Here is a 26,471-nt window from a genome sequence, read left to right as displayed (position 1 = left end):
CTTGGAGGAAGTGATGTTTGGATATTGACCAGCTCTCTTGGGCCTCCTTATCTTCTGGAGCCCTATCCCATAGGATTCTTCTAAGTAGGTCTTTGAAGGGGTTGAAGGTAGCTCTCAGGATGTTCACACAGGATCCTGACTCTGTAAGACAAAGGGCTGATGTGTATGCCTCAAACAGCAATAACCAGATAGTTGTGGAGCAAACCAAGGATTGTTGATAATAACAGCCAATGATTGTTGGTAACACACGCTGTGAGAAAGAATAAGGTGTGGCTCGTGAAGGTGGCCATACAGATGTAGGGCAGCACTTTTCCAGGACAAACATCCTTGTTGTACCTTGTGGAGATAAGGACAACACAGCGTAAACACAGGAATGAGACTGAGAAGGGGGTGTGGATTGTAGGGAGGTATGAAAACCACCCAAGATTCCTGAAGCCCTCTGACCCATTTCCAGAAAGGCCTGAAAGAACAGACTTTGTATAATTTGTATAGAAAATGAAAAAGTTATCTCCATGGCAGGGAAAAAAGTATCCTCACAAACCCCAGGCACATGTGCACCCCCAGGTCCCTGGACTCCCCATCAGCTAGATCCATGCTGGAGCCAGAACTCTCTTTCTCTGTGCCTCTGTTGCCTTCCCCCTCCTCTTTAATTCACCTCTCTCTCTCTCTCTCTTTCTCTCTCTTTCTCCCCCTCCCCCTCTCTCCCCTTTTACCCTACCCCTTTATCCAAACCCCACGGCCTTGTGCTTATTCTAGGAGATCAGGAGCTATTTTGTACCAATTCTCATGCCAAGTGTGGAATTTACTAATGAAACTTTGTAAGCTTCTGCTGACTGTCTAACTTTAGTTGCTCCCTTTGATGACAAGCCTCTAAAGCTTGAGTGTTCCCTTCCACTTGAGGACAGGACACCACAGTGACTAGGAATGGCAATATAACGTGTGTAGAAGAGCAAGCATCAATCTGAAATAAGAACCTTTCAAAGTAAGAGAAAATGGAGGTATAATAATGCCTTTGTACCCTCTTCTGTTGCAGAGGACAATGGATCAGCAGAACAGGCACGATTTGGTGTCACATCCATAGCAATGGTTTATTGTAAGTTGTGGTGTTGAAAGTTGTGTGTAAATAATACACGATAATTCCTGTTCTTATGAGAAATTAAATACCGTGGCAACACTGCAGCCTTTTCATCTCTATTAATTACCCAAAACATATATAATTCACAGTTTAAAAATACTGTTTCAGACAGCATGAGACTTCTGCTCTTCTTAGGGCTGTAAAGATAAAAAGCATCTGCAAGAAAGCCTCTGACAGAAAATCCAGATAATGGCATTGCAAATACTGATGTGGAAATCCTGTCGCAAACAATGCCATCCATGTGATGTCAGATATAAAGCTTCAGATCAAATGGGGATACTGACACAATTTACTTTCTTTTGTTAGTATTATATAAAGTAAGTAGTTTCTGTTTGGAAATCATGGCTCTGTCTCTGCACTTGCCCTGCATAAATCACAACTGAAGGGTTTTTACACTTGCCTGCAAGGAGAAATGAAATCTCATTATTTTTCTTGTTCTTGTAAAGTGGGACTTTCACTGAGAAATTGGTGGTAATTGCTAGAATCCACCATTTTGAAAGGTAAAGCTTTTCCTGGAGACTGAAAATGGACAAGCAAGGTCTGATGTGGAAAGCCTTTAGCTGCTCTTCTGGTGCTTCTGTACACACGCAAGGTATTCTTGCACATCGTCTGGAGAGCCAAGTATAAGAGGAACTCTCTGGTGAATATTCTCAGGTTTCACATCCAACACTGCTTCAGTCCCTGTAGTTGCCATCCCACCTGCCTGCTCGATGATGAAAGCCATAGGGTTGCATTCATAGAGAAGTCGGAGCTAGAAAGAACAAGGAAACACATGATTGCCTTTGGGGGAAATTATATCAAAGGACTTGCCAAAAGCTAGCTTTCCTTTTGTGATTTTGGAAAATTTTGTCCCAAACTTCAATTGACCCAAGAAGCAATGTCTCTCCGTGAGCCCCTCCTTCCCTCTCTTCTTCTCACCTTCCCTAAAGCCTTCTGTTCAGAGGAGCAGTGCACTGACCATACATCCAGACATCACCACTATTATTTCCAAGCTGATATGCAGTACCAGTGAAGCTGTATTTTGTCAAAAATGTCAAAGTGGGTGTCCCACAGACATCAGCAAAACAGTTAAGCCAGCTAAGCTAACAGTACTGGGAAAGAAAAGCCAAAATATCTTCTCATACGGAGCTTTTATGTGTTAACTCAGAGCTTGGCATAATCATGTTTAGTCAGGATATTTTGGAGTTTGAAACTTGATGCTCCCAGTTTCAAATTTCAGGATTTTATTGCTTCTCTTCAGAAATGTAGATAGATACTAGTGGCCTGAACTTATACAGACAGTTGCTTCAGAAGGAGCTGCAGTTATCTATTAAAAGCAAATTTTCCCTTTTGGTTTGGACCCTGATACCTGTTTACATTTTTTTTAAATGTTACCTCTTCGTGTGAGTGTGTTCTGGTGGAATGCAAACTTATTTAGGACATATACCAAAAGTTTCTGTGTTTAAATGAACACCAATGATATCTGGTCAGTTCTGAGCAGACATTATTTCTGTGGGTTTATCTCTGAAGTGCTCACATACAACAATATTAGCACATATTTTGTTTAACGGACTCTTTACATGTGCAAAAGAGGGAATGCTTTCTGGGGAGAAGGAAGTGTAACAGAATGCTACTGTATATAGAGACAGAGAAACGGATTGAACACAGTACTTCACTACCCATCGTGCCTTTAGCACACTGTAATAAAACCATGATATACCACAAACTTAAATAGCACCATATTACCTTCTTCCTTATCTTTAAAGCCCACTGAAGTGCTACTTCTGGTACAAGGACTCCATCTCACAGGCAACATAGGACCAATACCTTTCACTCTTCTTCCTGTTGGTTGGCCCAAATCTGGAAGATCATGAGCCAGCCAACAGCAGTGGTATCACCATGGAACCACCTTTCAAGTTTCTTGTTGCTAAGCTGTGACTATGCAACTTGAGGAATGCAGTTTTTCTTCAGGTAGCAGTGCAATTGCACTCAGGAATCTTCAGATGGGCTCTGTCTTCAGATAGGTTTAACATTTTTCACCTAATAGAGAACTATAAGTCTTAAGTTTATAAAAAATGTTATTCAAAATATATAATTTGAAAAGAGAATTTGTTTGTTGTAGTGTTTACTGAGCATTTAGGTTTACTTCTTAAGCTTAAAGAAGGAGCTGCGTATGTTAGGGCCTACATGCATGTCATTTGCATTTGCTCCAAAGACTTTTGATAATTCCAGTGACATTTGATTCCTTTCAGCTCTCTAACCAAGTGCGTAGACTGTCTTTCAGGGGACATGCCACAAGGGACACTTGCCACAAGAGCATTATTTCTCCAACAAGAAAAGATATATGTGAAAACAACTATATACACCTGCACTCTGAGAAGGAAAGAAAACTTTTATTTGTAATGATAGCATGTTTTGCTTCTTCCATTACTCTCTTTACTATGGCTGTGCAAGCCAGAGCAATCCAATAATAAATGTGGGCCACCTCCTGTGGAAACCTTTATTTTTATGAAGTTATGTACTTTGTTCCTTTGTTCTTTTGTCCTGTTTCTCATTCTCTCTTTTCAACAATGGTTTAATACAGATTTCAAAGCAAAAAGTTTAATTCGAAGAGGCCAGTCAGCACACCCACTTTTTTCACACACAGGAAATTCCTTTTTGGTCTCTTTCTCTCATGTACAAACAGATCCACATCATTTAGCGAGGGGTTTTTGGGTTTTTTTCCCTGGGATGCTGATTCAAGAATTTAAGTAACTTTTGCTTGGACAAACATGCAGATATTTTTTGTTGTGTATCTTGAAGGGAATTCTTTTCCTGTTTTTGCTTTGAGGACCATTTGGATCTGCTGGTATTTTGGTAAATACAAGCTCACCATGATGGAACCAGTAGTCCTCTTTCCCTAGAGACTGTAGACATCAGGATATTCTGACACCAGTGTGGGAGATGGGGCAGATTCCTCCACATACCAGGCATGGATGCAAAAGCATTTAAGTAGAAGGTTTTAAGTACGGTGTAGATCAGGAAAGGATGTGGTGTTGCAGTCAGAACACCATGTCCAATCTATTATGTACTGAGCCAATAATTATATACTTGAGCCAATAATTTCCTAAGGATGACCTGTAGTTTACTGTTGGTCCACAGATAAGCTGTGTGACTAGGTCTCTTAAAAGATATTTGTTTAGAAAGCTGATGATAAGGATATCTGATGCTACAGGAGAGAAGTTGACAATGGTCAAAGACTGACTGCATTGCACTGCACTGCACTGCACTGCACTGCATTGTCATGGTGCATTTTGTACAGATGTCCAAATGGGAATTCATATTTTCCCAAAATACTGATCTCAGCATGCATGAAGCCCACCTTCCACTGTAATCACCTTTTCTGACCAGGTGGCAGAAGCCTGAGTTTGCAGAGCTGGTCATATAAGCTCACTGCCCTTTGGAAACATAACGTAGGAAAACTTGTTTTTCTAGCATTGGACAAAACCCTTTCTGGGGCTCAGCCTATCCCATCGGCTGGTGGGATAACTCTAGTTGTCAGTTTAAAGAGCAGAGGTCCTCCCTGGGTCCGTGTTGTATCCACCAGCTATGCACAGGTGTCTCAATGGGATTCTATGGTACTGAAATATTATCTTTAGAAAATTAATTAAGTCCTTCGTTGTGGTGAAAACCGTTTGAGTAGTTCATAATATAAAAGCACACAGGAAGATTTCTGGCCTAAATTAGCAATTGCCCAAATTTCTTTCCTAAATTCGATTGCACTATCATTTTCATTAATAATTTTTTCCACAGTAGAAACTTATTATTTCTTTATTTAGCTGAACTACTGCTCTGGTAATACTAGAGGTGTTAGGTTGGCTAAGTTCACCAGAAAGGAATTCAATTATATACCTTTCCTTTAGGACTCTTCTGATTAGCAGGATACATGAAAATCCCACCGTACATCAATGTACGATGAACATCAGCTACCATGGACCCCACATACCTGGCACCATATGGGGAACTGCCATCCTGAAAAACATAGAGTAAAGCATTATATTTACCAGGCTAGACAGATAATAGCATAGAAAAATGTAATTTTGGTATGAAACAGGAATCAATGGCTGCTTATGGATACTGCAAATACCGAAATCAGTCCTAAGCTTAGTCTTTTGTAAGATGTGATCGTCTACAGGCTTCAAAAATAAGTGTTTTAAAGAGCTTCATTCACAGTATGCAAACCAGAGTGCCTGTCATTTGAGTGAACAATTTGGAATCAAACTCCAGCCTGTGAAAAACCAAGGAACTGAAAACTTCTTCACCTTATCAGAACGAGGAAGTAATTTGATTTTTGATCTTTCACTGGTTCCTAAGCCTGAGCATGAGGAGGGATGTCACCCCACTACATGTCCAGATGGTTCCAAGAGGACTCCAACTTTTACCTCTTAGCTTATTTGTCAAGTGGTGAAATTGGTCATAGCATTCATTCTGCCCCTTAATTTGGGAGATAGTGATTTATTCATGAATGTAATTCTCCTTGCTCTCAGCTTAGAAATCGATGTAGTTGAAGGAGAGGTCATTTTAGCAAGAGCAATCAAGGAAGTATTCATGTCAGTCTCAGGTCTGCTGGCCATAAAAATGGTTAGGTAGAAAATATAGAACACAAGCAAGGTGTCTTGAACAAACAGAAGTAGATACAGTAGACAAAATAAGCTCCGCTCAAGAAATGGAATGACATGTCCCCATACTTTTATGAAGGGGAGATACAAAATACAGATGTAAACTGAAGGAAAGCTTTTTAAGAGAAGAATTCTGCTGGTCTTTTCATATCTCTCATTCTGCCTTCAATAAAGCTGGGGAGGAATTTTCATCTTCCCAGAACACTACTAGAGACTGAACTTTGTGCACATTTAATACACATATATGTTTTTGTATTACAGTGATAAAAGTCTGAAAAGATCTCGGCATGTTTTTTTCCATGTGGATCAGTTTTCTAATGAAAGATCTTAGCACTTTCTGCAAAGCTCATTCTGTACTGATACTACATCCAGAAAAATACATAGAGAACTTGTTCTGCAATGCCAGCTCCAGGACCTTCAGATACCACAAGTTAGTCACCTTTCCCACTAAAATCATAAGGATGGCTGGGGGAAAAATTGGAAAGAAAATAAAGAAAAACATAATTCTATTTTGAGATCACTTTTTCAAATTGTTCAATGCAAGTGTGAAGTTTTGATAAGTACTCTCTTTTAAAATGGGAAAAGATTCTCATGAAATTACATATTATAAAGGAACAGAACATTAGGAAGTTAATTCCTATGCTGCTAAAGATAAGACTTGGATATTTGATATAGCTGATAATAAAATTGAAAAGAGCCCAATTCCAGGCTATGTAATAACCCTTGTTCATGATTCTCGTTGTACCCGTTAGGAGAACTATCAAAAATTCAGAAGAAAACAATGCAAACTATGAAAGACATGATGGATAAGACACAGACTAGAGCGTTTACATTTAGTTTTGTTTAAATCTGGTCCTACTGATTGTAAGCACAAGTGAACAAAGCTTTTAAGTATTTGCTCCCTCTTTTTTTGTGGCTTATGCTCAAATAATTGCATGTTTAGGCTTCAAATGATAGCTCCTCCATCTCACAGTTGTTTGTACTTGTGACTTTGCAAAGTGAAAATCTGACATCAGAAAAAACCAAACACCTTAAGAGGTATTAAAGAGAAACAAAGGTAAGTTTTCAGTTAACCTCTGGGAAAGATGTAATTATAGTCTCAAATTACCTTTAAAAATACAAGCAAAGGAAGAACTTTCTTTTGTGTTTTCAAAAGGTAATGAACTGAGTCTTAAGAAAAGTTTGTTGAACACTAAGAAAAGCTGTAACATATCAACAAGCAGCCCCTGAACCAGACTGCTAAGGATTGCTTCAATGACATTATCAAATAAGACATCTGCAAACCACAGGTATAAAATATACTGACCACAAGCTGCACAGCTGAGCCACCTGTGTGCACATCATTTGACAGGTTTGGAATGTGCTAGGTTTCCTATTCGCATGCAGATTATTTACATAATTTGTGTGTACATGGACAGTGTTATGTGAAGGATGCTTTGTGGATTCCCTTCCAACTCAGGATATTCCAAGCTGATGAGATGCCACTGACAATTTTAGTTGCTTCTTACCCAGATAGATATCCACCTGCTATGGACACAGTGCTGGGAATCTGCTGAGAAAAATACAGAAGATAAATTCCTCCATTTTGATAAGGTTGTCACTTGAACCACATACTGATATAAAATTTTTACTTCCTTTAGCGTACAGCTGTCTGCATGGGAAGAATAAATACTCCTTAGTTAGTGAAATGTTATTTCTTGTTTCTCCAGTTTTGTTGCTCATGCATTTTTTTTACAGATGAGGAAGTTAATAGGTATTGTATGCATGTTGGCGTATTGCCCAGGCTTTCTTCTCAAACAGCATGACAGAGCATGAATGCTAGACAGGTACATCCCAAGTTCTCAGTAATGCCGCGCTCTGTGTTTGCTCAATAAGTCCTTCTGATTGTTCAGTCAATGCCAAAGAAAGAGTTGGGGAGCCTTCATGTTCCCTTGGTCAGCGTCCATGGTGTTTGAGTAGACAGGTGGCTACTCTTCATTTTACCCCTTCTGCTGCTATTTTTTTGCTTGATGCAAATGATCAAAAATTATTCATAACAGATAAGTCCTGTAATTTTTTTTCTTCACATTCTGATAGAAGTCAATTTTTAATTTCTTTATTCTACTGATTTCTGGCAGCCCTGTTCTTCCACAGCAGAACAAGACCAGGTTTTTCTTACATAAATATGATGACTAGGAGAGGCGGGGGGCAAGAAATCTTTTCTGAAGACCACAACAGCAACACCTTGCATCCCTTACTCCACATAGAGATGCGGTGACAAAAGTGTAGTGGTTTTACTAGCTTTTTTGTGTCACTCAGACACAGCTTGGCTAGTTGACAGAAGAATGCTTCCTAGTGAAATGTGCTGTTGATGGCAAGTTTTTAATGATACTGCTGAGACAAATCCTTAGCCAGGGAGTCTCAAGTGCATAGGTCCCATCATCAGCAAACTGTGATGGGACTCAGCTTCTCTTGTGCCTGACTGTAGGAAGCAAAGATAAAAATAGGTGTCATAGCAAAGTGTGATAATGTCCAAAGGGTGTTTCCAAATTCTTCCATGGGTGAACCAGTGCCAGAGAGAAGCTAGGGCCTTGCAGCCATTATGGGAGGAAGAACCCCTTTTGGGGAGGAGTTATAGTAAAATCTGTGCAGAGACAGTTTCTGGCCCAGCAGTGCCCATTAAGCATTGCAGACTGGAGTAAACACATTGCACTACAGGCAAATTTGCAAACAGAAATTTGGTCTTCAAACTGGTTAAGCAGCAGCATGATTTTGTCATGCCTAATAAAAAGTTAGCTTCACTCTCATACCAGAAGAGATGTGGTTAGACATACATTACTCACTTCATGATAATACTAGGAGGCTTAGGTCTGACCTGCACGACACCAGCATTTCTCTAGTGCTTTTTATTCAGAATTGATGCCGTAGGTAAATGGTGATCCACAAGAAACTTTGAGGGTCAGTGCAGCTTTGTAGTCCAAACTGTCTGATCTGAGACACTGATGTTAGACAGTAAAGGGAAATCTCTCTTTTACTCATGAATAGTTGATTTTTAGTGTTTCGTTGCCGATGACAATGATACAGAACATAGGATGTGTTGTGGACAATATTCTACTTTTGTTTGCCTGTTTTATTTTTAACTGTTCAGTTTTTTGTGGCAATGTCAGAGAGACATCTGAACAGCATGTTGACCAAGAATCACAGAAATGAGTTAATACAGATAAGATCAAAGGAAGAAAAATGCAAGAAAGTGACAAATAGCTAAAATTGATGCCTAGTCTCTTGGCTTCTAGTGGCCAGAAGAATATAGGGTGGATGATCTGCCTGAATAAGAAGGTGTTCCCTGATGCCCACATGTCAGTTCCTCCTCAAGTCACAGGCAGGGGATATCCAGCAGACATCCTCACTATCCTTCTGCACGCTGGAGAGAAAGGGACAGAGACCAAAGCTGTGAAAACTCCACCTGGCTCCGGTAGGGAAAGTAGGAACATCACCCATGTGGCTGTAGCTGGTTAGGTTTGCAGATGAGGCCAGAAAGCATGTTTCATGCTACATAGGAATGGTAGCACCTTTTCTGTCTAGTCCTCCCCACAATGCAAATAAAATGTCCTTTCCAAATCAAGGAACTGAGTTATGCTGTTTCCGAAACTCAGATTCATAACAAGCTTCAGATGGGCAGGGCACTGCCTTGTGCTTCGTGGCCGTAACATTTATGCCTCAGCCCCTCTCATGCAGACAATTGTACATCTCAGAGCAGCAAAAAATGTGCTTGTTCAGTACAACTAAGGAGATTTCCCCTGCCCCAAATAACCCATGTACTTCTGTGCTGCAACAAAAACATCTGCCAACTTCTGTTGCATTAGACCAACAATTTCAATAGGTTTTCATCAAATGCAGAGATTTGAGATAAAATAGTGTTTGCAAACGAGTTTTTTCTGGTATGTCCTAAATTAAAGATTTAGTAAGTCACATGATACAGCTGTCCTCACTGATCCTGTGGTGAAATACTTCTGCCTGGTCTTTCCACTGAGTTTGAAATCTCCTCAGTCTTTTCCTTGTTGCATGGGGCTGATGCATTTAAGAGTTTTACTTTAAGTAACACTGGTGCTTTGCAAAACCACAAATTAATAAGTCCAGTCTTAGTGCATTATACTGAATACATAGCCTATTATAACATGAGCAGAATGAGAAGCACAGATGTCCTTCCCTTGGACTAGGCTTCAGGAAGTATGAAAGTTGTGTCCTGGTCTTCTGCTTCTCTCACAGCTGAAATGAATGCAGACTTTGAAGTCTCAAAATAACCTCAAATATTCAAAGTTAATATATTAAGAATGCTGTGATGTGACACTCTTTGTAGTTACAATCTGGGTAACATGAAAAAGGGCGTTTGATATTCAGTCAGTAGTCTTGCAGCTATAGCCGATGGAGTAAATCCAGGTTGTTTAGCTCAGAAGGAGGAGCTTATCATGGGACTATAGTTTAAATGATTACTCATTATATTTCCCTTGTACAGCACCCTGAGGTTTTAACACAAACCATATTACAAATATATGACAACATATGACAACTAATAACTTAAAAATAATATGATTTTTTTTAATAGGAAGAGTTTATAAACCAGTTTCCTGACCAAATTAAGTCCTGGGTTGATCCACATCACAATATTTCATTATGAATTACTCTTCATATAGCTTCCAGCTTTCCACATTGAGAGCTTGTGTTCTGTCCTCCTAGCATTGATAAGAGGCCATACAAAATTGTATTTCTCCAAGGAAGTTCATCAGACATGGGATGTCCCTCTTTTAACAACCAAATATAGTGAAATTGTGCCTCACATCATGTGTTTGGGTTTTCTCCCCAGCCTATAGGTTGGTTCATACTCCATATGATGCAAGTAGACCATGTAAGAATGATACTACATTTTCAGATGCAAGCAGATACAGGAAGGTGAAGGTGATGCTACCCAGATTCCAGCAAGCACCTTCTGAGCAGCACATGGAATCTAGCTCTAAATGCCCAGCTGCACGTATGACTGAACTGCATATTCAGATAAAGCTAAAAAATGAGGGTATCCCCAAATTTGGTGTGCACAGTTCCAGATCTTTGTTGAAAGATCTGGCTCTTCAGCACATTTCCCTTCACACAAACAAGATATGATTTTATTTACCGAAGTCTAAGTTATAAAAGATGTCAGGATGCCAAATAAAAAGCTCCATTAGATGCATATCTAAAATGGACCTGATGGTATAAAAGGGTTACATGGGTCTGAACTCAGAAAGACCTTCAAATCCTTTTCCATCAGCCAGGACTGCATGGAATGCAGTGCTAGCCAGTGCATGGTACATTGGGTACAGTGCTAATATTTTCTTACCTCAGGAAATTTCTTCTTTTGCAAATATTCTGTCATTGCAGGATCAAAATACTTTGCATAACCTTCATTGAGACTGTATACTTTCCCCTTCTTCTTGATTTTAACATCTCTGTCCACCAAAATAAATTCACCAAGACCCTGCAGGACAGGATAAATGAGATATTAGCAAGCAGCAGAAAATTTTGTTGACTTTCCGTAACAGTTGTCACACTAGAGATGGCAGAAATGCTAGCACAGCTTGATCCTTTCAGCACCAGTCTGGTGTATAACCTCATAGTATTTCAAAAGAGACAAAAGCAGAGAATTTGCATTAAATTAATGAAAACTTGTCACATTGGTACTATAAACAAAATTGAATTGGTATAGAGTATCAAAAGAACATGAATCAGCCCTGATAGCAGATGGATAATGAATCTCTGTCCACAAATCATAAGATTTCAATTAAGAAATGACGCTGTCTTCTAATTTTTGAACCCTTCTTGCCTGGCTTGTCTAAATATCTTAAAGTGAATGTGGTCAGCTACCCTCATGTGTTGCTGTCTGCAGTTTGATTTAAATTTCTACCTTCTCTGTCTCAACCAAAGCAATTCATCCCCCAGTTCTTCCCACTAGGAATGAGACTATTTACAAAGGTTACAAGAAGTTTTGGTAATAATTCACCCTTTTATTAAAAAAAACCAAAACAAAACAACATAAGAAACAAAACTCCTATGTAATTGCCCACATCTAATTCTGGTTTTACAAATGAATGATCTTCCTACATTCCCACACTAACACTCATTGTGTTCCTGGGCACTGAAGAGTGGCACATGTTCAGTTGTACAGGCATTATCGTGCTTTTGCAAATTTTTGGGTATGCACATTAGGTGACAGCCATACAACTGTACTGCAGTCAGGAAATGAAACATCACCGGGCATGAGCTATCAAAAAAATGGTCCTTGCCTCAGGCTAAACAGTGAACATGCTGATGTTCTTCTTCAGACAGAAAAATCAAGAATAAAATAAACACAGGTTCCTTTAAGTGAAGACAAAGACGCTGTACAGATTAAATTTTCTGAAGTGTTGGTTTGAAGGAAGAGGGTTTCAAACCCAAAGAATTTAACTTAATTTCTCTTCTATTGAGTAGAAGAAGACCAAGAAGGTATTGCAATCAACATGCTCATGTATTATTAAATACTTGTAAAGAGAAGTTGGGCTGCTCCAGGACATGGAAAAAAGAAGTGCGTAAAGTGAACAGATTATAGAGACAAGGATTAACAAAAACAAGTAAAACCAAGCACAGGAAGCTCTAAAAGATAGTGCCTATGTGATCAACACCACTACTGTACCGGATCAAGCATGAAGCAGTCCACTCCTTGGCCTGTGGAGAGGGCAACCAGCGTAGCACTACCATACAGGGCATAGCCTGCAGCAACAATATTGCGTCCGGGCTGTAAAGCATCTTTTTCAGAGGGCTCATTGTCTGTTTCCTGTGAGGAAATATTACCATTGGACCAAAGGTTAAATTCTGATAATGAACAATAAAAATAACATTTCAATAACAATGTGTGACAGATTTCCTTTTTCTGTCTGTACAGGCCTTTGCAACAACCAAAACAGAGATTGTTCCCACTCATTAAGGGCAAGTTTGGTACTGGTACATGTACATGCTGGGACAGGACGCTGAGAGTTTGTTATTTTATACAAGTCACGCAATCAATATGATACCTGACACAAAGCTGATCCCTTAGCATTACAGCCCAGACTATTAATTAAGAATCATCAGAAATCTGAGACAGAGCAGAGGTACTAATTTTCTGTAAAGGTAACATAACCTATCACACTGACACCCCTCAGAGGGAATAACTGAGAGATAAATGCTGTAACTGACATTACAGACAAAATGCTTCCATAGTACAGAATAAAAGGGTATAAGGCACATCATGATGGAACTGAGTTTGTGCCTTGGTCTCTGCTGAGTGAAGAGACGCATAACTGAAGGGATATAAATGTTCATGTATTATATACACGTGTTCATCATATTATATACAAAATAACATGCATTTGATGATGTAAAGTGTGCACGTGTGCAGGTATGCATATATAACTCTACACAGAACATTCAGGGGCATTTTACTTCATGCTTTAAATCAATTGCTGACATTCATATTTTGATTTGGCACTTTGGTTATCATGGAACAACAGTAGCCCGAGCAGCCATGGTGCAAATATTTCCAGCCAGCCCAAGGGGTGTGCCTCAGCCACGGCTTACAAGAGTTTGTCTGGTGGGCTAAAGAAGGACGACAGCCAACCATACTTGGAAAGGCTGGTTCCAGCCTTCACCTCCTGCAACTACAAAATGGGGAGGGTTTTTTTGATATCAATGTTTATTTAAAAGTTCACCAGTTGTGGTGGGTCTTGTGTGGATGTTTTGATGGTAGCCCATGAGGAATTGAAATGAGAAACCCCCTCTTTCTTCAGTCTATGGCTTAGTATTTTATTGTTCCAAACTCAGACAGTTTCTCAGTGACTGCAAGGGCTTATTTAGATTGAGTAGCAGCTAAATAGAAAGAGCAGGTCTAGCCCTGAACATTTGGTTAAAAAAATGCAAAGATGCATGAAGACTCTCTTGTGTAGAAAATAAAATATTTGCCCATGAGGGTCCTAGCAAGGTGATCCCATTCATCGTTGTATGCCAACACCCTGAGGAAAACTGAGATGTGGGACACCAAAATGACACCTTTCTTGGTACATGAAGACAGTAATTTCACATCAAAATGTTTTTATTTTCAGCTGAAAGACTTTGTTACTTTTGTTTCTTCACTTACAGTTTTAAAGTGTATTTTGCTCAAAATATTATTATTATTATTATTTTGCCAAGTTCTCCTGTGGAAATAAAAAATCCAGTTGACAGCCAGCTCTTTATGGAAGCTGAAATATAGCATGTACAAATATATGTGGTAGTCAGTCCCTTGAAATTATATCAAGCTGCTTATTCTGAGAGGTTATAATGCAGATAATGAAGGAAGAGTAGTTTAAGCTTTTGTTTGCGTATTTCAGAGCTTTGAATATTGACTAATAGTAGCCAATACTTGGCGAAACAATCCTTACAATATCAACTATTATGGCCTACATAGCATCATCTCTTTCAAAATTACATCCCTATGGCACATGCATCTCACCACCAAAAGCAATGGTTGTCTATAGCAGACTAATTATTTACAACATCAAATGCAGAATTAAACATGTATTTACACAGTTTCAAACATATTATAGTTGTCATAGCTTTTTGTATGCTCTTCTCATCAAAGAAAACAGTTTTGTATAAATAGAGCAAAGTGGTTTGTTTTCTAGTATACAGTGTGTACACAATATATGTAACTTCTGGTTATAAATATACCGGTTTTAAATATATTTTTTTCTGAGATGAGCTTTTCAGTGCTATTAAATGCACTTTCTATGTTAATATGGCTGAGAAACTATATATATGTTGACTATTCTGAAAAAAAAAGAGGACCTCCTCCCTCAAGGTATAGGCAGTTGGGCCTAATTCACTTGTTTTTTCATCCTTGTTCACAACTGTGTTTCCAAGAGCTAGCTTCCAAAAAGAAGGAGAAAAGCTCAGTTTGAAACAAACATTTTGCAGACCTAGTTAGAATGTGAAAAAGCTACGTATCAGCTGATACTTCAATGTTAGTACTGCAAGAGTTTTGTCCTGCCAAGTACCATGTACTATTAAACAAACCAGGGAATTAAGCTGGCCAGTACACTCTGACAATTGCTATTTTCTCTTCTTTCTGGTGCACAGATGGATCTCCTGTCCATTATATTTTGAATATGATGGTGGTAGTGAAATACCTTCATGCAATGCAATAAAATATGCAGATGGACTGCAAATAATGAGTTGTAGTGACTCTGCCACTGTAATCCATTATTGGTGTGAAGCAGATGAAACAAGAGTTGCAGAGTTTGGCTACAGGGGTACCCTCAGGTGATATCTGAGTTTGAAATTTTTTGTGTGTGTGATTTTCCTGCCATTGATCATGAGGGAATTCTCATTACCACTGCGAGCAGCACTAAAATGACTTGATTTCCAGGTCTCCATTTGTATTACGTGTTTCGTGAGTATCCTTTGTGTTTATACTGAATTCTTACACCTTCTCTGTGAAGGACCATGTGCAGGGGAGGCCATTGTCTTCCTGACAATGAAGGGTAGCAAATAAAACACATCAGAGGCATTGGGCAAAGTTACAAACTAAAACCAGAGTGAAACAAAGCAAGATAGTTTCATAGCATATTTGTGCAATACGAATTAAGAGATGTAGGTTCAGCTGAGTGGAATGAAAACCCAGGAAGAACCCAAGCAAAAAATATTTATTGTCACCACATCCTGATGCTTTGGCAACTGACAGCCCCTCAGCGGCAGCAGCTGTCGAGGCCCGATCCTCTGCTGATTCTGCCAGGCTCCTCCCTCAGCCCCACTTTTCTGGTGTTTCTGATTTTCAACAGCACCACCCTTGTTTCAGAAATCAGAGGCCAGGTATATGGCCTCTGATTTAAATGAAATAAACCTGAGATAGTATTCATTTCCTCATGGCTTTCACTAAGAAACTGATACAGTGCTTTTCCAACATGAGGAAATGGTCCTTCCCACCATGGTGGAGGCTTTGGATTGGGAGCCATCAGACAACTGTTTTCAGGACTGAAATATAATGTCCAAGTCTGGCCTTTCTATAAGGGTGCTTATTATCTGTTACTTTTTTTTTCTAAAATAAGCCAAATGTTTCTGCTCTGAAGAGTGTACCTTTGGAAATGAAGCTAAGGTGAGACATAGTGAGAAAATTAGTCATGCGCTCATCTCAGAATTGGTCGGTGCTACGGTTCATCATTTGGAGTCACAATTGGTCTACCTTTTCAAAAGTGTTGTTAATGAACTTTAAATTGATGAAATTATGTTTTCTTTCTTAATTGATACTTATCCACTGGAATAAATATCTCACTTTCATTCTTTCACACTGCCCTTTAGTAACAGTCAATAAAGCACTTATTCAATAATTTCAAAGGATTTGAAATTAGTAGTGTTTAAATGTAATAGTGTTGCTATGATACTGTGCTGAGAGGAAGGTACATTAATTAACTTGTACTTTGTAATTAGCATTTTAATGGAAAGTGCTATTTAAGTGAAAGCCTGTAAATTCAACATTGTTTCTAACTTTCCAGAGAAAAATGAAAATTTTCTTGTAAAGTTGATCTTTTAATTGACAAATGCTGCTTCATTCCATTCTAACAGCAGCATTTTCATTTGGATCTGAACTATTTGTACAAAGCAATGTAATTTTATTTCTATGAAGCTCTGAAAGGCGTCTACCCACATGGAAACTGGTAAATTAGAAACTGTTTATAACAAATATGTTAATATACAATACAACAACTGTGAAATGATCAGAAAATTATTTGAAATCTTGAGCATTTGGAAATCTGGAAAATGTTCTTATTTTGAAGCAGAATCCTGGGCAGTCCGTAGTCTTCATACATATTATAGGTAAGTAAAAGATGGCAGAGAAATCTAATTGGTATTTCAATCTTCTAAGCTATATTAATCACACTGAGCACTTGCCTTTATAGTTAACACAGTTAACTGTAAGTTAACACAGACTAAGTTAACACAGCATTTCTAAAGAGAAAGATGATGTTTAGTATTTGTAAGATGGTTCTTACTACCTTTAAGAATGTTGGACAATGCAGCTATTGCCTACTGCAAATACTGGGAGCTGATGTTGTCATTTAGGGTATCTTTGGAGAGATAGATGAAAAGGGTGGCAGTCCCTTTGCTTAACATAAGAACACATTTCCTGGATTTCATGAACACAAATAAACTCTTTTCCCTGCAAAAAGCAAGATACTCCATGGTACTGGAGGTAGCCCCGGGGATGCTTTTTCCAAAATCATACCCAGGCACCATCTCAGTGTTGTCTGGCCTGTACTGCATCTATGGTGTGGTTTTGCACTAACCATTAACTGTGGACAGCCAAATTCCAGGACTTGGCTTGTGCCACGACCCTCTTGAGATTGTGCCATAACTATTTGATTCACTAGTAGATGCATATTCTCAACAGTGATGACTATTGTATTACCTACAAGATGTAAAAACCAAGGACTAGCCAGCTGAAAATTATGAGCAAAGAGGTGAGAGAGACTTTAAAAACATGTCTTCATTTGTTTGAAGTGTAACATCTGAATTTGCAAAGACTTTTTTGAAGTCACAAGTAGTGTAAACAGTTATTTCACAATAGCAATGGCTGAGGGTCTCCCACAGTCATATGACCGCGAGCTCAGGCTTCGGAAAAAACACGAACTGCTGGGAGATTAGCAAACATCACAAGACTTGGCATGACTGTAACTACTAGCATTTGTAATTGACTGCGTAGCTGCTGTTCTGTGCAGCCCCATGGGAGCAGACATGCTACGGATGAATGAAGGTGATTGCTTCCTTCAGCCTCCATCGTCACCATGCTTGTGAACGCCCATCCAGGACAGGCACAGCAGCTGGCGCTGCGAGGCCACCGCGCTGCTGACCACGGCACGGTCCAGGGCCGCCAGCCCCTCGCAGTGCGTGTCCAAGAGGCACCGTAACACTGAGCCAAGCATCACTGAAGGAGCTAACCAGCTGCCCTGCGGGTGAGATGGTTGTAGTTAAGGGCCTTTGTGTGCGGAGGAGGGAAGTGCTGCCACCTAACAATTCCATGGGGCTGGCTGTCCCCTTCCTGTGAATTCAGACAGCGTTTTAGCACACGTGAATAACAAGTGTTCGTCTACTCTTTCTGAGGCTACGTTTTTCCCAGAGACACCTAAGGGACCTAGGAAAGAAACTAGGCAGGATATTTTTCTTTCACCAAGTGAATCGTGCCATGTGTGACTTGCCCATCCTCTTACCTTTTTGTAGATAGCAAATATTGTTCCTATTGGTGCCAAGCAGTCTATATTGGACGAACCATCAAGGGGGTCAAAGCACACCACATATTTACCCTAAAAGAGAAGTGGCAAGGGAAGCATTACATAATGTGTTGTTTTGCATTATTATTTCCTTTTACTTGAAAACATGTTTTTGTGTCTGCATTTAGCCCTCCAAACATGCCTGCTATGTCTCGTCAGAGGAGGCTGCACTGGTGACCCAGCTGGCCCTGCAGCACAGCACCGACCCCCAAGGGCCTGCCAGAGAAATTGGAGAGGACATGTTTCTGCTTAGACAGTACAAATAGATGACAGAGGAGCAGTCCTCTGCTGCCAAGCAGTGCAAGAAAAGCAGCGCAGTTTAAAAGCAAAAGGAGTGACTCATTCTGGAAGCAAGTATCTTTCTTCCCCGAATAGATTTGTTTAGTTTTGCTACTTTTTGCTGCGAATGAAAGGATTTCGCTGTGTTGTGAGGTTTGAGAGTAAGAAGGCAGAAAGAAAAAATCTTCAGGAAAGGGCAGGGTTACATCAGCGTGAACAGCAACTCGCTGTAATAGGATCCCCTCCTGGGGGAAGCCTGATGAAGCAGTCAGGTGTTTCCTTTGGACATGTAACATAAAACTCAGTTCTGCCAGCCTCTCATCTCATTTTATCTTGCTAAATACTAATGTAATCCAAAACCATTGCACCGGTGGTCAGGGAATGTAATAGTACACTTACACCTGGGATTTGGGATGTGTTAACAAGCTTAAAAATAATTAGTCTCCTCCCTTCACAAAACTTTAATAATAATTTTACTCTCCACGTCTCTTTTAGCTGTTGAAATCGTGCCATGCACTACAGTTATTAATGAAAACAGCGCAGAAATGATGCAAATTTTCTGAATTCCCTTGGGAAGGGTTGGGTTTGGGGGCCAGGGCCAGGTTTCATACTTGAAGCAAGAGTGCCACCTGCTGCTGCCTGAGCCGACAACCCCCACCCCTCCCACCCCCCGCCCTAAGGCACAGACCCTCTTGTCTTTCGGGATGATGATGGCCTCCTTGTTCTCCTCTGTGACCAGGACGCAGGTGCTGTAGGAGGACTGGAGCATATTAATCACCAGGGAGTTGGATAATACATCCAGCTTCTTCACCTCATCACCCGTCACATTCACAGTGCCAGCTATACCAAACCTATAGAACAGTAAAATCGTCAAGCAACCTGAAGGAGGCCAACATTACAGGCTTTTAGGAAAAAAACCCCAACAAGTCAAGGTGGTTCCTTCCTCTTATCTTCCTACACCTTTATATAATCTTTGGATTAAACAGCTAAGGTGCATTATAAGACTCTAAAAGCATGCATGAGAAAGAGAAAGGACAATGGTATAATTTTGGGGCTTTACCTGTGTCCTCTTGGTCCTGTGTGGATGTTCTCCAGGCCAGAAGCAGAGCCTACAGCCCAGGTGCTAAGTGCCAGGCTTCCCTAGCAGTTCCATGAAGCAGCTGGCTGCAGTTTCAAGGAAGCAGAAAATGCAGTGAGCATCTGCATTATTTTCTGCCACCAGCTGCTGAGAGCTCTGTGATGGTCCTTTAACCCACATTCACTCAGTCCCCAGCCAACCCCAAATTAGGACTTCAAAGACATCCCCAGGGAATTTGCCATATGGAACTGTATCTCAGGATCAAGGTCTGTTTTGTTCCATGATCCTCAGCTGAATTAGGATGATGCTTCCTTTCCCTATCCTGGTTTTAGAGGTATGCTAATGACATTGACATAGTATAGTAGTAGGGGGGGGTGGAGAAAGGAGGAGAAAGAGGCAAGTAATTAGTCCCTAGGATGATGTTGGTCAGTTGCAGGCCTTAGCTGGGAGTGGAGTAGGTCTTTTGTCTTACTCAAAGCCCAAAGCTGCCTGTGGTTTCAGAACTATTTTGTGTTTGGGACATTCTATTTTTGAGTGCCAAGTTTAAGATTTAAAAGGACCATGATTTTCAGGGAGTGGTAAGTACCCCTTCTCCAGTTAGTTTGTTGTCAGGCACAATCCCAGGTCAGGTCTATGACTTGGAAGAAGTTCTCCTCCACTTTTGAATTGAAAATTTGTTAAAAATTCATGCTTACTGCTTTAACATTAAAGAAGATACTTCACAGCCTCCTATTTGGAGGGGGTAGAAAAATAAGAGCTCTTTCACTGCACAAATGCAGATGGATGCAAGCCACTTTCACAGTGGTTGAAAGTTTGCCATGGGAATTCCTGAAATTTCATGGTTAGTTGCAGTGATTTGATCGGTGCAAGTTACTCATTTGTGTGTTCGGATACTTCAGCTATTTCTTAGTCAACATCTGAAGCTTTTTGTTTTTGGAATGAAACACTTGCTCCTTAATGTAATCGATGGTTTTGGTTTTTTCTGAAGGGGAGGAAGGATATAAGGTTATTCCTCCTCTATTGGAGGAAACAAATTGTTTCTCTGCTGTTACTAACTGTTTCAGAGATTGCCTATTAAAAGATAAAAATTATGTAAGAAAAACTCTTCCTATAAGTCACGGAGGCAAAATAGCTCAGTTTCACGTCGTAAGCACAGAGACAAAGCATAGTTTGACAGTAAGGGCATAGGAGCCTGCTACTGTGGTTAACTTTGAGTATGTCTCATGTCCTCTCTACACACTATGGTCTGTGCCTGTAAAGTGAGGGCAATAGTTCTGAGACACTGAATTCATGATTTGCAAAGATGATTGAGGACTTGGGTCAAATAATCAACAGAAGCACAAAAATTCCCCCAACCCTAGTGTCACACATTTTGGTGCTTCTGTGTGAGGAAAAAAAGCCCCAAACCTCAGAACAAATAATAAATGTTGACTTTTTTTCACAGAGGTATTCCTGGTCTCTTTCATGCATGCAGGTATAAGTACATACTCAGGCATGTTCAGAAACATATCTTTCAATACATATCAAGAACTTTCTATTTTAAATGCACAATTTTATTAGGGCATTCCATATCTCTGAACTCATTCAGATAGATCACCTAGTCTGAAAGACTTAGACTGGTGCCTATTGCACTTCTCTGTGTGGAACAGCTCAGTACATTCCAGGCTTTGCTAAGGCCATATTTTACTCAATCTGCAAAAGCACTAGATGCCAAATTGTTATGTTTGTTTTTCATACAGGGGGCCTTTTGAGACCCCCTGCCTGTAACCCTGATTGAGGGATACTGCTTGAGGAAAGAAAGAGAAATTGACCCAGGTACAGCAGCGTATGGAGCTTCTCACAGGGCTGCTGCTTTAGAGCATTGCTTATACAGAAGACAGGCAGAAAATCAGCTTCCCAAGATAAGCCAAGCCCTGATTTGCACAGTTCAGCAGAGGGCTTGGATGCTAGCAGAAATTATCACAGTGAGATATTCTGCATCAAAAATATCATGGTGTGATTTTCAGCAAATTCACAGTAGATTTAAAAATAGATCAGTATCAACAAGTACAAGAGCTAACAATGTGAGCAGTGCATTGAAGTTCTGTTCTGACTCATATTTTTAGAGTAAAATACTACAGAAGAGCAGTTAGTTTAAATGTCTATCTTGTGCCCAGTATTAAAATGCTCCAGAAAGAGAGCTCTCCTGCTTCCCACTCTTGATAATCCAGGCTCTGACCTCACTCAGCTTAAAAAAGGCACTTCCAAGGTATTTATGAACTCCTGCCCACTCCCCAGCCTTGCTATGCAAGTAGCTGTCTCTCTACCTCCTCTTCCTCCCTGTAGCACAAGGTAGGACTCACATGTGGGCAAGGCCTGCCTTTCTGACTGCAGCAGAAATGGCCTTTATGGCAGTCAGCATGGAGTTGAGCAGCTGTGTCAGCTCCCCTGTCGCTCCTTTCACGCGGCGTCCCTTCTCCATAACAAATCGCGTGAGTGTCAGCATATCTGTTTCGAATGGGCTTTTGTCAGTCATTTTTGCTGGGTACCAGAGCTCCTATCTTCTTGGCTGGACAAGCTGCTTTCTTGCTGTGCTGAGATCCTGAGTAGCTGTTTTATTTTGAGGTGAAGCTGTTGGCTGTGTTGCTGGTCAGAATTTATTAAGATGTTTCTGAGACCACGTGATTGGGTGCTCAGAATAACTACACCAGGCTGGCTCCATGGGTCCAGTGGGATGCAGGAAAGGAGCCTGAGACAGGACTACAGCTGAGCAACTACCGCTCATCTAGTAATTAGCACTGAAATTAGCTCTGTGCAGATCTAGTTACATATCCTCACTGTACATCAGACGGATTATAATGCAAAACTCTTGCTGGCTGCATACTTGGAAATGGCTTTCCTGTAGATCCTGCTCAGCAATGGGCTCAGCACAGCCAAGGCAACGCACAATTTACAAGGCACCAGAAATAAAGGCACCAGGCACTGGTAACCATGCATGCCACAGAGACCCACAGCACTGTGACTCCAGACAGTGAAGTTCCCTTCCCATAAGCCCTGTTTGTTCACTCTTTTGGCCTCTGCCCTGAAGGAAGGTTTTGAAGGGGTGCATCTAGACATGCATTTGTTAAAGTGCTTTATGTTGCTAGCTGGTCTGCTGCAGTTCCATTTTAATGATTTAATTCCTGGTCTGGGTTGTTTGTAATATTACAGGGCTTGAATGAACAAGAAGTATTGGTTAGCTGTGGCTTGACTAGTTATAAAGTAATTATGTCTTCAATAACTTAGAAATTCAGCTTCTCTGATTTAAGCATGTCAGTGACATAAATCACAAAATGAAATTTTATGTTGGCTTTCATACTGTAGAGCATCATGTAAATATAGGTATGTCCAAATTTGCAATTATGTTGCCAGTAACTCCTTAAAAGCAATATACTTGGAGCACATGATGCCAGTGTGAAAGTAGACAGAAATTCTCCATGTGTGCATAAGATTGTGCATAAGACACATGCTATCTGGAACACTGGAGTTATGGATTTTAATTACAGCATTGTCTTCCCACTCTGACTAGGCAGTAAGAGCAACTATATGCTGTAGCCTTCATTTTACTTACTAGCAGCACTCTTATTTTTAAGCAGAAGATATGGAAAGCCCACCAGCAAGAAAAGAAAATCCAGAGTTACAGAAGAAAAGTTTCATTAAGTTCCATTGTTATTCCTGTAAACCAAATTACTCCACTAAAATCTTGCCAGGAAGACAGAAACAAAATTCAGTAATAAAACATATACCTGATGTGTTTTTGTTAATATGAACAGCAGCTGAAGCCAAAAAGTTTGGATTTCCCTTGACATTCCTTTTTTAATCTTTAGCATTCCTTCAGATTTTCCTTGAAGTGTCTCTTCATATATGAACAATACATTACTTCTAAAGTTTTAAAGGGATTTGAATGCTAAAGTTTTCTACTTTGAAATCAGCTGCAAAGAAGGGTTTTAGAGACTGACAGCACTGAACACTAGCCACGAGTAGAAAGACAGAGTTCAGTGCTGCTTCCATCACATGTGCTTGGCTTTGGGGAGGTTTTTCCAATCCCGTTCCAAGATGGAGAAAGGACTGGCAGCAGAGTTGCTCAGACGGAGCAACAGGCTGGTTTTGCACTACATCCTCTAAGGCAATGGTTTAAGAAGAAAAAAATCTGGAAGATTTCTCTTTTCTGCTCCAGTGATATAGTTAAATGTACAGGATACACATCACAAGGCAAACGTTAACAGAGCATGTTTTGCCTGGTTAGGAGACTTCCTTCTTTTGAACAGACTTTGTAGAAAACAAAATATAATGTATGTAGGGAGCTTTGGGATAGCACATGGTAGGATTAATAAAAGAAGGGGACAGGTTTCACGTTATACATGCAAAAAATACCTGCTAGCTTAAAGTACAGACATTACATTCTGCACATTATTTCATCATCATGGCAGCTGTCAGCCTGACCAGTACTAAAATGCATTTAATGCAAAATCTCTCTGCTGTGTAGCTGGAATACCATAAGCAAACCAAATCAAATTAGTAAATAAGAAATGGGGCAGCAGTTGGCCTGTGACTTTTAACTTTTGTCAAAACATCACATGCAGATCTTCTGTTGATTCCAAGTGATCTTTTGCAATGTTCAAAAAGACAAAGTTCATACCATCTTCTAACCAAACGTTTGTTTTGGAGTCAGTGGTTCAAAGGGCGTTTTCAGAGCTAATAAGTCCATTATTTGCCTCTATTTTTTTTTTTTTTTGAATCTGCAAATATATTTTATAGGTACTGGATTTTTTTACTATGTATAAAGCACAATGCTTTGAGATGGTCAAGTAACAGTCCTTCAATAAGAAATTAACTTACACTGTAATATAAAGAACACAGACTCTTCAACCAAGCTTTCCATAAATATTGCAGTAAATAGTATAGCAAAAAGAGAAATAAACTTGGATAAAAGCACGCAATTGGACTGCATGAAAGCTTCACCCTGTTACAATAAATACAGTGATCTCACTGAATGATAATAGTCCAAATGATTATACTGAATGATTAGGCTATATAAATAATTACCATTTTGGGGAGGTGGGGAGAAATCAGAGTGTGTCAAAAATGTGTGATGATTGTCTATAAGCCTGAGAAGGTCTCAGTACAAGGGGTTGGAATAGCATAGGAAGGTTAAAAAAATAAACACCTCAATTTGACAGATCTGTGGTAGATTTGGCCTCTAATATAAAGAGCTCTTGGGGATTATTCACACTTGCACTGGTGTATGGGCCAGTCCTGAGTCTTAAAGGTGACACCTTTTCTAACTGATATGAAATGTTAGTTGCTTGGATGGTGCCAGCTGAAATTGGAGCTAGTGACCTTTCACCAAAGGCCACAGTGCAGCCTCTGAGGAGGGCAGTGGGTAGAACTGCCACAGGGGCTGACAGTGGACACTGTGACAAACCCACTTTCCTGCTCTGCGCTGGCAGGCAGGGAGAGCTCTGGAAAGAGGGATGGAAGGAGATTACTAAATAGTTCTCCCCACTGGTGGCTAGCCAGGGATATTGTTCAAATGTGGGCTTACATATTACTGATTAGAAGATAAACCCAGCTCACAGTGGGTAAAAATGTCAGCCTACAGGCAAATCCAAAACACGGAGAACTGACCTAGCAAACACGGGCAGTATTGACTTTCCTCCTATAACCTTTACATGCTGCCAGTATGGTATATTAAAAATAGATACATGCAGTCCGGGATTCTCGTCAAGCTTGAGGGCAGAACACAGACAAGGAATTATGGTAACTAGGCAAAAATCTGCTGTGGATACTCTCTGCCCAGTCATGCTAACAGACCATTGGGGCACTGTAGTCCAAATTGACTACTGCCAACACTCTCAGTCCTTTAAGGGCTCAGGTCCCTGAAAGTCATCTCCACTAGCAAAGCCTCATCCAAATTAACATTTTCAGCAGAAACTAGGCCATTCACTCCCGGACAGAAATGTCTTGCCCCCTACCAATTTGGAGAACAGATGCATATATACAACTCTCTAAGGTTTGCTGGTATGCCTCCAAATGCCCCAGCATGACCTGTCAGAAATAGGGTCCCCAGGTTTTTATCTGTGTGAGCCCTCATGGAGCATGCCCTTGCACCATGGACTCAAGGTTCTCCCCCACTCTTCTCTTGTTTTACAAGGAGAACCATGCTCAGTCAGGCTATCTGCACTGACACATGCAAAGCCCTCAGGCAGACAGGCTTATAGCTCACAGCACCCCTAGACAGGGCCATGAGAAATATCAAAGATTTTCTGATTTTAATGGATTCAAAATGCTTGTGTGACAGCCATAAACTGTATCCAGACAGGTGGACAGCCCATCTAGCTCCCAAGCCCTAGCATGCTCTTCCTAGCAGCGTGCTCTGAATGAGCGTATTAAATGTCAGTATGCTTTGGGGGGATCTTCGCACCTCCCTTCTGCTTGCACAGCAGAATCCTTTTCCATGGTAATCCCCAATCCCAAAACAACACAAAGAACATCTGGTGGGGGTTGCTAGCAACACACAGGTTCTTGTTTTCATCAAGTAAGTGGGTAAATTTCTGGCAAAGATAGCCAGCTCATCACAGCAGAATCTATGTACAAGCTGTCTACACATACTCTTTTATCCCATTAAACCCCCTCCACCCTAACATGTCATTTTCAATCCTTGTGTAACTGAATCTGATAGAGTGGCAAGCAGCAACATTAATATCATGTGTCAGAATTAACATGCACTAATGCCCATGTTTCACAAACCTTAATTCTCGGTCAGAGTAAACCCAGACCAAAGTACAGTGAGCAACTTCTGAGGCATAGACACTGGTCTAGGAAAGGTCACTCACTGTAAGAGACTGCCGAGTCTTCCTCCCAAGACTTTTAAAAGAGGACAGAGTCAGATGTACAGCTGATAGTCTGTCTGAGAAAGCTAGTGTCTCTCCCCCCTAGATATCAAATGCAACAAAGTATTTCCTTCTGGCTCTTGTGTAACCAAAAATGATAAATGAAAA

General features: G+C 40.3%; 1 protein-coding gene across 1 annotated transcript; it reads right to left on the bottom strand.

The window, feature by feature from the left end:
* Positions 1-1,062: 1,062 nt before the first annotated feature.
* Positions 1,063-22,143, bottom strand: LOC121667241 (fructose-1,6-bisphosphatase isozyme 2). The gene is made up of 7 exons (XM_042033680.1): positions 21,795-22,143; positions 19,063-19,225; positions 18,036-18,128; positions 12,452-12,592; positions 11,123-11,260; positions 5,006-5,125; positions 1,063-1,886 (listed from the first exon to the last, which is right to left on the bottom strand). Exons 1-7 carry the CDS (start codon positions 21,965-21,967, stop codon positions 1,692-1,694), a joined length of 1,023 nt encoding a protein of 340 aa, XP_041889614.1. The 5' UTR covers positions 21,968-22,143; the 3' UTR covers positions 1,063-1,691.
* Between the last annotated feature and the right edge of the window lie 4,328 nt (positions 22,144-26,471).

Source organism: Corvus kubaryi, unplaced genomic scaffold (assembly GCF_017639235.1).
Source record: "Corvus kubaryi isolate FWS band 111438036 unplaced genomic scaffold, C.kubaryi_AGA036_p1.0 37357, whole genome shotgun sequence".
Lineage (NCBI taxonomy): Eukaryota > Metazoa > Chordata > Aves > Passeriformes > Corvidae > Corvus > Corvus kubaryi.
The sequence above is the reverse complement of the archived record's forward strand: the minus strand, read 5'-3'. Positions and strand labels throughout refer to the sequence as shown.